General features: G+C 41.7%; 1 protein-coding gene across 1 annotated transcript in view; it reads right to left on the bottom strand.

Annotated features, from left to right (window-relative positions):
* The window catches only part of GRAMD1C (GRAM domain containing 1C), a 45,190-nt gene extending 34,548 nt beyond the window's left edge, over positions 1-10,642 (bottom strand). Inside the window, exons 1-3 of the mRNA XM_040980458.1 lie at positions 10,345-10,642; positions 7,919-8,037; positions 1,660-1,792 (exon numbers count right to left, since the gene is read on the bottom strand). Coding sequence (XP_040836392.1) covers positions 1,660-1,792; positions 7,919-7,962 — 177 coding nt within the window. The 5' untranslated portion in view covers positions 7,963-8,037; positions 10,345-10,642. The remainder of the gene's footprint in view (positions 1-1,659; positions 1,793-7,918; positions 8,038-10,344) is intronic.
* Positions 10,643-13,667: the final 3,025 nt, after the last annotated feature.

A 13,667-nucleotide genomic window follows, 5' to 3' on the forward strand; every position in this document is an offset into this window, starting at 1 on the left:
CAACTTGAACAACACTTTCACATTGGAAAAATCATTTGATTTTTGTTATTTAGAATTTTGTTGAGAAGAAAAACTAAGACAGTTGGTGGCATACAGTTTACTGACGTCTGAGAATCTCACCACACTGCTCTTGAATGAATACAGAATAAGATCACTCGTGTATTATTTGTATACTATAACCTGAAACATCTTGTTAAACATAAATGAATATATGTTCAATCTTAAAACGCTGCTATTCTTCTATATACCATTCTTCTGCCAGAGAAAGCTAGGATTTCAATTAGGAACAAAACTAGAGGCAAGGATCAATGGATCACCACTCCAAGAGCAGGTGCAGAAGAAGTTATCTGGGAGGCTACTGGATGGATTCAAGTAGAACCAAGTCATCAGTTGGACCTTTATAAAAGGACAAGGAGCCAGCAGAAGCTCCTTGGTCATGTGACTGCCCCAAACTGAGCGGCTTCACCTTCTTAGCAGGAACATGCAGAGAATGACATCCAGAATCATCCCCTTGGCACCAACATAAGTCTTGACCGCTTTCACTCAAAAGTGAGCCTTAAATACTATCCTTCTCATACTCTTTTAAGTCTCTCCCCACCCCCCAAATAAATAAATACCTTTCTTCACTAAGAAATGGTATAGGGCATCAGAAAATGGCTAGTGGTAAGCTGGTTGTGGGTGTACAATGTAAAGTACGTGCTTGGAACATCACTGCTGTGAAAGAAGTAAAGGAACCCATCAAAGGTTACTGATTATTTCAGAAAAACAAATAAGTTAACCCAAAAGGGTTCCTGCTGGTAAAGGGGACAGACTGAGCATCAAATCAATCAATCAATCAATCAATAAGGTTCAGGAGTTTAGCACAGCAGCTCACTCTCCTTGGGACAACCCAATCCCATTTTGTAGTACATGGATTTGAGTCCCTGCTCTGCTTCCTACGTGGTTTTCCAGGGATGCTCACCCTGGGAGGCAACAGATGATGGCTCCCATGAGTGGGAGATGAGGACTGAGTTCCAGGAGCCTGGCTCCTGCAGACCTGTGGTGAATGAACTACCAATAGGCCCTGGGCACCTCTTTCTCTCAGCCTTTCAAATAAATGAAAATTAAAACAAATTCTAAAATGACTCCAACTAATTAAAATTCATTAAAATAAAATTTAATCTCTTATAGTAATACTTGAGTAAAAGTAAAAGAAGCAATTAGTTAACTGCCAAAGCCAGTGGTTACCTGGGCCTGCCTGCGTGCCTGCCTGCCTGCCTGCCTGCCTGCCTCAGTAGGTGGCAAAGCATCTGTTGCTACTGAAGCTTGCTGGTGAGGGCTTGCTCTCCATTCCAAGCAGACTCCTTCTACCACCCTGGGAAAACCGGTAACTGCAAACATCTCCAACCTATTATGCTTTCTTAATGCTGTCGGTCCCCTTAGACTCTGATGCTTAGAAAATTGCCTCCAGGCCTTGCACCTGACCCAACTCTAACCAAAACCACATTATTTTTTTCTGACATACTTCTGATTTTCACAACTCTTCTCCTAAAATAAACTACCAGCCTGACATCTTTAAGCTTCTGAACATGATGTATTTTGTATTTTTACTTAATCTTGTATTACGAATGCCATACCACAATACCAAATATATTCTTAAAGTAATATAGTCATACTGACCTTTTTTTGTGAATTTCCATCCAGGGACTCTGTTTCTGAAACTCGGTTAATTGACTCACGAGTAAAACTGATGGATCTGGATAATTTTTCGTCTTTTTCACCAGAGTCATCCAAACTGCTTCTTCCTGGAGTTCTGTAAGAAACACCTCATTAGGACCCAGTGGCATGGCCTAGCAGCTAAAGTCCTCGCCTTGAACACTCCTCCGGGATCCCATATGGGCGCTGGTTCTAATCCCAGCAGCCCCACTTCCCATCCAGCTCCCTGCTTGTGGCCTGGGATGTCGAGGACGGCCCAAAGCTTTGGGACCCTGCACCCGTGTGAGAGACCTGGAGGAGGTTCCTGGCTCCTGGCTTCGGATTGGCACAGCACTGGCTGTTGCGGTCACTTGGAGAGTGAATCATCGGACAAAAGATATTCCTCTCTCTCTCTCTCCTCTCTGTATATATGACTTTGTAATAAAAATAAATAAATCTTTTAAAAAATCTCATTATAGAAACATAAGGTTATCCACACACAAACAGTTTTTGGTCTCTTCCAGGTCCTTGTGCAATACAAGATATTTTGACAGATTACAAGACTGTAACAAGCCTCTACTTATTAGTAAGACTGGCTTCTTCAATCACATATAAATTGATTTCACTTCTGAAAATAAATAACAGGTGCTCAAATGAGAGTCTACGAATTTAAGAAACAATTAAAACTTTTACTAAGTACAAGTGGCCACAACAGCAACTAATCATATGAAGATTGCTGTTTAAATCCCAGCTGTGGACAAGCATGAAGCTTCAAAAGAGGCAGGTGGATTTTGCGGGGAACCGGTTTGAAGCAGAAAGCATGTTCAGATCTCCTTCCTCCTTCTGACTCAGCAAAAATGCAGATGGAAAAGCTCTGCCTTTAGTGGGAGCCCAGCAGCCCTGCCTGCTTCTTGCCCTTCTCACACCAAAGGACCAGATTTAACAAACTGCTATCAGGGGCAGCCTGGAAATTAACAAGGCCACTCCCCCCAGTGGAGAACCTGGGTTCAAGTCCTACGTGCAGCTCCTCTCCAGTGTCCTGGTAATGAAGAACCTGGGAGGCAGTGGTGAGGACTCAAGTTAAGGGGTTTTCTCTTACCCACACGGGACAGCTGAATTCAGTTCTTGACTCCATCATCAGCTATTCTGAGCATGTGGGGAGTGAGCCAGCGGGTGGCTCAATGTTGTACTCTCTCTTTTCCTGTCAACCCCATAAAAAACAAAATTCTCAAATGGTATAGGGCCAAACCTATAACAAATGTCCTGAGTCCTGCTCTCCCTCTCTCTCAGGCAAAACAAAACAAGAAAAAAATAAACCAAGCAAACAAACAAAAAAACAAACCTGTTAACTAAAATTTTTAAAAAGGAAAAAAGCACAGCTGATTTAACTTCCAGTGCTCAACATTTTGGAACAATTGCAAGTCCCATGAAATGACCGCAACATATACATCAAGTTCTTCTAAAACCAAGGAGCAGTCAGTCTGATGCCTTAAGCTATATTATCCTAGCAAAGGCTAGGGAAGTTAGAATATTTCAATCCTATTTTAATTGGTCCAAATAATGAAGTCATTCCCGGCCAGGAAAAAACGGCAGGGCTTTGAGGCAGCCAAACACCACAACCGCCCCCCTGAGGCTGGTGCAGCAGCTGGGTGTTTGCGCAGCAGGAGAGCAAGAGGGGCAGAAAGACAGAAAGAAGAAAAAGAAGCTGGAGGAGCAGAAGGAATAACCATGTGAAGTAAAGATGCTTCTTTCATAGACTGAAGGGATGAAAAGAGCGTGGGCAGAAGACAGAATGAGGACCCTGCCCCATTTTTCTCAAGAAACAATAATCGAAGAGGAAAATAACAGCTTTGCTGGTGACCATAAAAGCTAGTCCCAAATATATGCCCTTAAGTTCAAGTTAGCAGAGGACTGGCACGTCACCTAGGTTGACCTCCTCATTTCATGGGTGAATAAAGTGAGGGTCCAAAAGGTTGAAAGTTCTGCCTGAGTTTTTGGAGTGCCAGACAGGAACCCAGAGCCCACTGACCAGAGTTCAAGTGTCTTGGTATTACACTAATTGCCCAAATTCAGAACTAGAGAGAAACTAGAACAGCTGACAAAGAGAGCACCAGGACAGTCATGCTGAACTTTATAGAAGACAAATAAAATGTATGTATGGTGGTGGGCCTCAGGACAAGGCGTCTCATGCCTGGATCCCACACGACAGCCACCATGTGCACGAGGTGGGCTGTCCCCGGACTGCCAGTGTGCCATTTGGTGCCAGGCTCTGCCTGCTGGCCGCCCGGCCAGGACCTCTGGGGTTTTGGTTGTTTGAATCGCTGCTTAGGTAGCTCCAGGTTGAACCCATTGTGCTTCTGGGATGTGAATCAATCCTAAAGATTCCCAATGACTGTAACTCTTCCTTTGAAAAACTTGTAATCACTGAACAATGCTGACCACCAAACACCAGTCCATGCAAAAGCTATGTCTCGGGGCTTGTCCAGCAGAATCATACCCTGTTACCTGACATGATGATGGATCAGGAGAAGGGTCACATTAAGCAGGGCCATATTAACTAGCACTCGAGAACCATATCCAGGGGTAGATTCTGTGAGGGACGTGTGGGCCAAACCCCGTGGAAATTCTAGCCCCACTGGTTAGCTCAAGAGTTGGGGTAGTGATGGACTATGCTAGGTGTGACCAAGGAGCCTGCCATCAATCAGGTAAAGGAACCAACAACAGTCTGGACTGGTCAAGGCAGCAGCACCCAAATGTGCATCCTGACTAGGGTGTGAGGTAGACCAAGCTGCAACATTCACCAGCTCATATCAGGCCAAATGAAAGGCCAGACTTTCCCGCAACCTGGCCTAAAACCCTTTAGCATGTATGAGAACAGGGTTTGGGAGTGGATCAAGTGGAGGAACTTGGGAAACTTCCCTGGCAAGTCATAGCTCCCACTGGTGAACAGGTGATCCAGACCTGGGGGTTGGACAAGCTGGGCTAAGTAGCTCCAACAGCTGGCAGATATGTCAATTGGTAATGGAACAGGGTGGACTGGGCAGGACTGATCAAACCTTAGCCCATAAGCAAAACTAGAGACCAGGATGGCGCACAGGTCATGCCGAGATAGGCTCTTGCACCTACTGGTCTGCATGAGCCAGGAACGCTAAGCTATAGTGTCTAAGACAAAGGTCGGGACAGGTGAGGGGCTGAGCCAAGCTGAGTCAGAGCAACCACTGGCATGCGCATAATCTATGGCTGGGAACAGGCCCGGTTGGGGACCTAAGGGGACAACCCTAGCTGGGTTGAGATTCCCACCAAGGGGCATGTGGGCTGGAATGGGGGTTGCGTTCTGATCAGGATAAGGTTGTAGTCTCCCCTGGTACAAGTGTGGACTGGGATTGGATGCACCAAGCCAGGCCAGTCTCCAACACCCTCTGGTGTCCTGTACGACCAGGGTAGATGTGGGATGGACTAGGCAAGGTCTCAACACCTACTGACTGAGCCATATGTGAGCCATATGTGGGTATGGATGAGCCATGGCTGGGCTGAAACATCCAACAGCAAGAACCAGTTTGGGTTGAAGGCCAGTCAGTCAGGAAAAGCCACTGTTCCTGCTAGGACAGGAGTTGAACTGAGTAGGGCTGCCTCATGGACCCACTAGTATGCGCAAAATCTGGCATTGGGAGGGGTTCTGATGGAGGAGTTTGGGCAACTCCTCTGGCAGGACACAGTCCCTGCAGGTAAGCACAAGAAACATGATAGGAAACAGCCCAGAACAGGCCATGGAAAGTTACCCACTGGCATACACTTGGCATGGGTCGGGGAAAGACTAGGCTGAATCAGTTCACATCATACACTGGCAAATCCAAGCACAAGGACAGTATGGGTCGAACCAGGTTCGGTCACAACAAAAAACCAGCGGGCTGGGGTAGCTGGACAGACATATGTGTGGGCTACATAGTGGAGCTGGTTAGATGGAACTAAGCTTTAATACCCATTGACATGTATGAGGGCCGAATGGGGTGTGGAACAGACTGGACATGTCTGCTACAGATACTGGCAAAGCAGGGAAGGGGGCGGTCCTGATGGGTATATTGTGGGTTGCTCCAACTAGGCTTCAGCTCCCACTGATTTATGCAAGGGCCAAGTATAGGCTGGGAAGAACCAGGCTGGACTGCAACACCTATTGGATCCACTGGAAGACAGGGCTGAAAATAGAACCAACCCAGTGATTGCAACCACCAGCTGATCCGGACAATGGACTTTGCTGGGCCCTGTGCTTGCTAGTACATACAAGAATCTGGTCCGAGAACACATCAGACAAAGTTTCTTTGGGGATCTCCCCAATTGAACTGCCGAACTCAGAACCCTAACCAAGAAAAGAGAGAAGACAGAACAAGTCAATCAACCATTTCAGCTATATGTTGGCAGCGAAAAACTGGGCAAATGGAGACTGTATGATGGACTATGTCAATTGGTGTATTCTTCAAAGACCTCATCATGCTTGGAGTGGCAAGATTGGCAGCGATTCATAACTGGTGAACTATCAAAACCACTTGAGCAAGAACCTCAGAGCATGTCCTACATCTGGGACCTGGGGTGGGTGGAAAATTGGGTGGGCCTTCTTCCTTAATATCCCCCTTTAAACATGAAGGAAACGATATGGAAACAATAGTCTTACCCACTTCCCTATAGCCCTTGAACCTTTTTACCCTAATCAACAATGTATAAATTGTCAAAAATATAATAAGCAAAGAGAAAAACAAATAAAAAATGCATGTACAATGGTGCATGTAGACGAAGGAACCGCTGAGCTAGAGCCAGTCCAAATGTACAATGGTGTAAAAAAGGAGGGGCAGAACTATGATATAGTGATGCTAAACAAACAATCTAAATAGGATCAGCATAACTAGCAAGCTATCTAGATGAGTGAAATTTCTGTGTATCTGTTGAGACTCAGAACATTCCATTTTAAGACTTACTTACTACAGAAATGTAAATAACATCTTTATTCAGATGTAATTCACAATCCTAAAACTCACCCCATGTAAAGGGTATGGGGCCCAGTGTAGTGTTCTGGCTTCTTCACTTCCAATCCAGCTCCCTGCTTATGGCCTAAAGTAGAGCATGGCTCAGGGCCTTGAGCCACGAGAGACCAAAGGAAGGTCCTGGATCCTGGCTTCAGATAGGATCAGCTAAGCTCCAGCAGTTGCAGACACTTGGGGTGTGAATCAGCGCATGGAGGACCTCTCTCTGTCTCTCCTTCCTCCCTCTGTAAAAATCTGCTTTTCAATTAAAAATAAAGATTTTTTAAAATAGTAAATAAAAAAAATAATAAAGTGTACCATGTAGTCAGTGGCCTGCAGATTTGGGCAGCCATTAGTACTACCTAATTTTTTCACAGTCATCATCCCACAAAGAAACCCTGTATCCACTAGCAGTCTCTTTCATTCTCCCTGCTTCTCAGCTCCTGACAATTAATGAACTCTTTTCTGTCTCTGTGAATTGACTGTTTCTGGACTCCATCCTATTTACAGTCATACAGTATGCAGTCTCTCATGACCAAGTGGCTTCTCTTAGTGTACTGCTGTCTGCCTTGTTAATGTACTCATATTATTCTCTGTTGTGTAATTTGCTATGGCCTTGATTGCCAATGGCAAAACGTACATGTACTTACACAGATAAATTAACAAAAAAAACCTCCACTCTTTGAAATGAATCATTATTGGCCAAAAATAACCCCTCCCCACCAACAAATTTTTATCACATTATCCATTATTTTTGTTTGGGTCCTAACTCTTTGTTTCCCAAAGCACTATAAGCCCTTTCACTAATTATTGAATATTTGTTGAATATCAGCCACATGCCATTGCTGTACTAGGGAATCCTTGGGAAAATGCCGTATTGTCACTCTAACTTTTAAAATATTCACCATTTAATTTATTTCATTATCATCTATGAACTCAGAGATCTCAGGAGCCACTTTTTGAATCCTTAATAAAAAGGCTCACTACAATCAAGCTTTATGCAAATCCAAGATGACATAGCTACCTGGATAACATTTCTTTATTTATCCTATATTGCTTATTTATTTAACAAACTTAGTCTATGTCCACACATTTCACCCTATCAACTACAGAGAACAAACAGGCAAATTGTATCCAAAAGTGAACTAGTAGAAATTCAGAATTAGTAGGTGCTAAAATAATCTTGCTTTAATGATGAAGAAATCCTGGTATTTCAAAATAGTTTACTGTACCTTGCTTGCCCATTGTCCTCAATTGACAGTGACAAGCTTTCCATCTCTTCAGCATTCAGGCCTAGCTCAGTGCCATAGTTCTGCTGGACCAGCTGCCAGAATTCCTGTCTGGTCAGGCTCTATGATGACAGAAAAATTACTGTGAGCATTAAACAATACAAAGATAACATAAAGATCGAAAGTTCAAAAATATTGAAGGCAAAGTACAGCTACTACATGTCTGACTTTGGCAGTTATTTGGTCTTTCTCTGTCTTTACTTTCCTCATCTATAAAAATGGCCTAATAAACTCTACCTGACAAATTCAATATGAAGAATGAAAGGATGATTTTAAAAGGTAGCATATAATAACTACTAGATTTAGGAATTTAAAATGTTTAATTTTTATGTAAAATAACTGTTCATAGTTTTTGGTTATACCTGAACTCATTCTAAATTCCAAAGTCCAACCTGTCTACCACAACCATTCACCATTCAGAGTCCTTTATAGCAGCTCAGAACCCATCATTTTAATCCATAACATATTTAAAACAACACATGCATTACATTACAAACAAAAGCAATAAGTACTTTGGTAACCAAGTATATGATTCCTAGCAAGACAATCATTAGCTACATGATTTTAAGCAAGGCAGAAGGAGGCAGAGGAGCACCTGAAGCAATTAATGACAAGATCCATAATCTCTTTCATTTGTTCAACAGATATTTATTCAGTGCCAACTAAATGTGATTCACTGCAGTTCTCGCTAAGGGAGACTAAACGATGCAGAAGGTCCTCAGACAACTCATGATACAGTGTGTAAGAGACATGGGACATCCGTAAGTTAAATAAGACAAGACACAATAAACACATGGCTGTGCCAAAACACTGGAAGGATCAACAGATGTGGAAAGTCTGAAGGAAATGTTACTAAGGACTAAGGCAATCAGCTAAGGTTTTACCCTGGTGAAGGGTTTTCAGCTGAGCAGAACAAACAATAGGAATGAGGAAAAGGATAAATGAGAAAAGTCGGAGAGAAGCAAACAAACATAAAAATACAAATACAGGAACGTAGGTAGGGTTTGTTTTAAAGCCAATTAATAGTCTATCAGTCTAACTGGAGTAAAAATTTTTACGATGGGACAAGATCAAGTAAATACAGCTTTTAGGGGCCAACATCTACAGATGCTTTGAATTCTTCCCCATTGGCCCCATAACAAATACCACTTCATGTAATTAAAATAACATTTATTCCAAAGAAATACCACCTCTTATTTTTCGCTCCTTTCTTTTCTCCATCTAGTAGCTGTGGTATCTTTGTTTATCAGGTGATCTCCATTATACCCGATGGAAAATTAGAAATTAAGAGCAACATTTCTGCACTTTAGGCCACTAATCTCCAATTCTCCAAATCTCTAGAATTCCACCAGAGCAGTTGGGGAAAAGTGAGTCATTATCAGTATTTCAGAATGTTGAAATGATCCAAATAGTTACCTACAATAAAGATATTCAAGCCAAGTAAAATTGCAAATCTCTTTGAGCTGAATTATATTCAGCTGCAGTGCCTGTCTCTGAGAAACTCTTCTCAGAAATAATGTATGTCTCACAAATAGCAATGTTCTAATATTTAGTACTTCAGCACTTTTCGGTGAACATTTCAAAAGTTTTTTGAAGCACTGCATTCAGAGAACAATAAAATGGGTTATTAGTGGCAGAGACAGTTAAAGGAGCCCCTGTCTTTGATCCTAAAGGAACACCTAGACATTTCTCCTCTGACTTCCACTCCAGCAGTCACCTGTGAACATTTTCATAACGACAGCTCACACTACTAATTAACTAATTCTTCCAAAGTCATTATCTTTGAAATACATTCAGTGTTATAAAAAGAAAGTTAACTTTACAAAAAGGGACAAGCAATATTTCAATATTTCTACTCATATAAGATTTTTACAAGATGTTTCTAAGTTAAATATTAAACTATTGCAAAGGCAGAATAAAGCAAATAGATAAATCAATGATGAATATTCAGAAATGTTCCTAAGAGTGAAAGAAATAAAACTTATTGTAACAGAAATACTAAAAGCAAAAGCATAATTTTATTATACTACTTAAGTGTTTTAAATATTATATAGAGTGCTGTCACAAAAAGTAAGGCAATTTCAATTTATAATTTAGTCCATAATTTAAATATATACATATATATGGCTACTAGAAAATAAGATAGAATTGAATTCACAACCTCGTAGATTTGCTAATTTCTTAAAAAATGACTTTTTCTACAAAGTTGTCTAGTTGCTACCAAAAGGTGGTTATGAATTGCCACGATGAACATTCACACATGGGCCCAGTCTGATGCTCACAGTTCTTTCAACAAGCAGCCACAGAACCAGTCTGCCTGAGCAACCTTTACAATCAACCTAAATTGTAAACAAAAGCTGACCACCTACCTGGGAACAAAGGACAGTCTCCCCGTTTCAGGCTACAGAGCGCTCTGACAAAATAAAGATGAACCAAGCAGTAATCAGATAAGGGGCAAGTCAGAAGATCAATTTCTGACCCAGAAAGCTTTGCAGTCTAAGTGTGCTACAAAGCCTTCCTCTGCTGCAGAGCTCCAAATATTTCACAACAACTATGTAAAATCACAGCTTCAGTCTCCTAATTTTATTCAGAGAAGCTTTTTCTTACAAAAAGGAAGTTCTAAGTGGCTTAAACGACATTATTTGTCACTTCCTGGTTTGTAGTATCAGCACTCTATGCAAGGTTGCAGGTCAGAACCCAGAATTGGAAGTTACATCTCACTCTACAGGTTCCTAAGCCACTCCTACCAGCAGGAGATAGGTAAACAGGTTTTTGTTAAAGGGACAGCGCCCGATTTCTTCCCCTCCTCACAGGTTAGAAACAAAATGAAAATGAAAATATTTTGCTTATGTTCCATTAGTGTAAAACATTTACGGCAAAATTATCTTAATTTCACTTTAAAAATTAACTAGTAATTATATTTTCTTCTGCACACTACCACTTTTAATGTAGCTCTATCAATGTCATTACTTCATGCATGCATTTCTTCACTACTACCATAGGATTCTCATCACATCCCTGCCTTACCTCTTATGACTTACAGAGGTGACAGTCTTACACAGCACTGCAAATGCAATCTCAGGAAACAGCAAGAAGAGCCAGCTACTATTCAGTAATTCCAATAAGCACTTGGCATATCTTCTCCATCATTGCAAAGTTTAAGATAACGTCTCCATTACTCAGTAATTTTTCCCTTTGAAAATACTGATGACTTTAGCTTATTCAGAGACATTATCTGGCAGCAATCTAAGCTACCATAACACTTTGAAAAATCTCACCTACCTATTCCAATTTCCCACAAGTTATCTTCTAAATAAAAAGTAAAAAAAAAAAAAAAAAAAAAAAAAACTTGCCTTAATTTTTAGCTGGTCACTCCACTTAGTGAAATGTGTCGACAGGTCAAATGCTACTTTAACTACGAAGAAGAGTATTAATGAGGTCATGCCATCTACTGGTTTTAGTTCTAGCTTCTCTGCTTCCAACCCAGCTTCCTGTAATGTACACCCTGGAAGGCAGCAGGTGATAACTCAAATGCCCGGATTCCTGCCACCCACATGAGACTGAGTCCTGGTTCTACCCACAGCAGTTTTAAGCATTTGGGGAGTGAACCAATGGATGGAAGATCTCTGTCTCTCTCCTCTCTATGTAATTCTGCCTTTCATATAAATAAAAAACTCTTTGAAAAAGAGTTCCTTGGGCTGGCAAGTAATGGCATAGTAGATAAAGCCACCATCTGTGACTCCAGCATCCCACATGGGAGTGCCAGCTCAAATTCTGGCTTCTCTGCTTTCAGTACAGTTAACTTTCAATGTGCTTGAGAAAGAAGTAAGAAATGCCCCATGTACATGGGCCCTTGCCCCCTGCAGGTACAGGTTAGTTGCTTTGGCCTGGCCCACACTTGGCTGTTGTGGCCATTTGGGAAGTGAACCAATTGGATGGAAGATCTCTGTCTTTCCTCCCCTCTCTGTCACTCTGCCTTTTAAATAAATAAAATAAATGTTTTTTTTTTTTTAAAGAGTTCCTTTAGCACATTATAGTAGGTTTCATTGGCTGGAATTACAGATAAGTAAATTTAATGTACTGTATAATCCAAACAGCTATGGGAAAAAATATTGCAATTGATAGTTATCTACTTATTTTGCTAATCTTAAAACTCCTTACAGCAGCCCACTGGTACACACAGCAAAGCTAAACTTAGTAGGCTCAGGCGAAAGATAGAGCCCAGAAAAGAAAATCCAACCTGTAATGGATAAGAAGAGGAGTGGCCAGAAAAAAAAAAAAAGATTAAGGGAAATACCACAGAGGTACAAGGAATGGTCAAAAAGAATGTTGTCAGGGAAGTGAAGGGAAAAAGATGTTTCAAAATGGAAGCAGTATACAATAGCTTCAAATGCTGCTTAGAGGTCAAGCACACTAGGGCAAATGCAAGTAGCCAGAGCAGTAAAGCAGCTTAGCTGGTCAGGTCACCAATGTCAGAGTGTGTGTGCTGGGCAAGGAAGGTAGGGAAGAGGGGTGATGAGAATCACAAGGCAAGAAGGAAGTAGCTCAGTCATAAACCTGTGTGCTATGCCAGGAATACAGACTTCATACATATATAAACACACACACATAGAGAAACTACATATATACATGTATGTATATATAGTGTATATGTACATATGTGTGTATATATAGTGGTTTCATAGAGAAAAGTAAGGAAATCAGACTATGTACATAAAAGACAACCCTTTAAAATCACTGCCACTTGGCAACAACCTCAAGGACAGATTAGAGTGATAAAAAGACATGGTTATGAGACTACTATAACAGTAGAAGCTGGAAATGATGAGGTCCGTGGAGACCAACAAACAGTTGCTGCAGAGGATAAGAAACAAGCCTATGCCCAGGTTTCTGCCTGTAGGAGGTGGTAAGTGTTCTCTGATCATGGGAAAATAGGCTGAAAAGTTCTGCTAACCAGAAACAATATGAGAATTCAAAATTACATCTAGCAGCTAGAGTCTTTGGCTTGAACACACCAAGATCCAATAAGGGTGCTGGTTCTAATCCTGGCAGTCCTGCTTCCCATCCAGCTCTCTGCGTGTGTCCTGGGAAAGCAGTCGAGGACGGCCCAAAGCCTTGGGACCCCACAACTGCGTGGGAGACCCAGAAGAGGCTCCTGGCTTTGGATTGGCGCAGCGCTTGCCATTGTGGTCACTTGGGGAATGAGCCATTGGACAGAAGATCTTCATCTCTGTCTCTCCTCCTCTATGTTTATCTGACTTTTCAATAAAAATAAAATAAATCAATTTTATAAAAAATAATACAAAATACATCTATACTTTCAGGCTATGACATAGCACATGTGATTAAAACAGCAATTCTGCATTAATTTCTCCCAATGTTTGAATGTTACTTTTATTAGATTTGTACAATGACTGAAAAATTTCTAAAATTTTAAATAACTCAGAAATGATGATCGGAGAATTACTTGAAAAAAAGAAGAGGATTCAGGGCCCGGCCTGGTGCCTAGCAGCTAAAGTCCTCACCTTGAACAGTCCGGGATCCCATATGGGCACCGGTCCTAATTCCAGCAGCTCCACTTCCCATGCAGCTTCCTGCTTGTGGACTGGGAAAGCAGTCAAGGACGGCCCAGAGCTTTGGGACCCTGCACCCGTGTGGGAGACCTAAAGGAAGTTCCTGGCTTCTGGCTTCG

The sequence above is a fragment of the Ochotona curzoniae genome, unplaced genomic scaffold (assembly GCF_017591425.1).
Source record: "Ochotona curzoniae isolate NIBS_2020 unplaced genomic scaffold, NIBS_Ocur_1.0 contig_3498, whole genome shotgun sequence".
Taxonomy (NCBI): Eukaryota; Metazoa; Chordata; class Mammalia; order Lagomorpha; family Ochotonidae; genus Ochotona; species Ochotona curzoniae.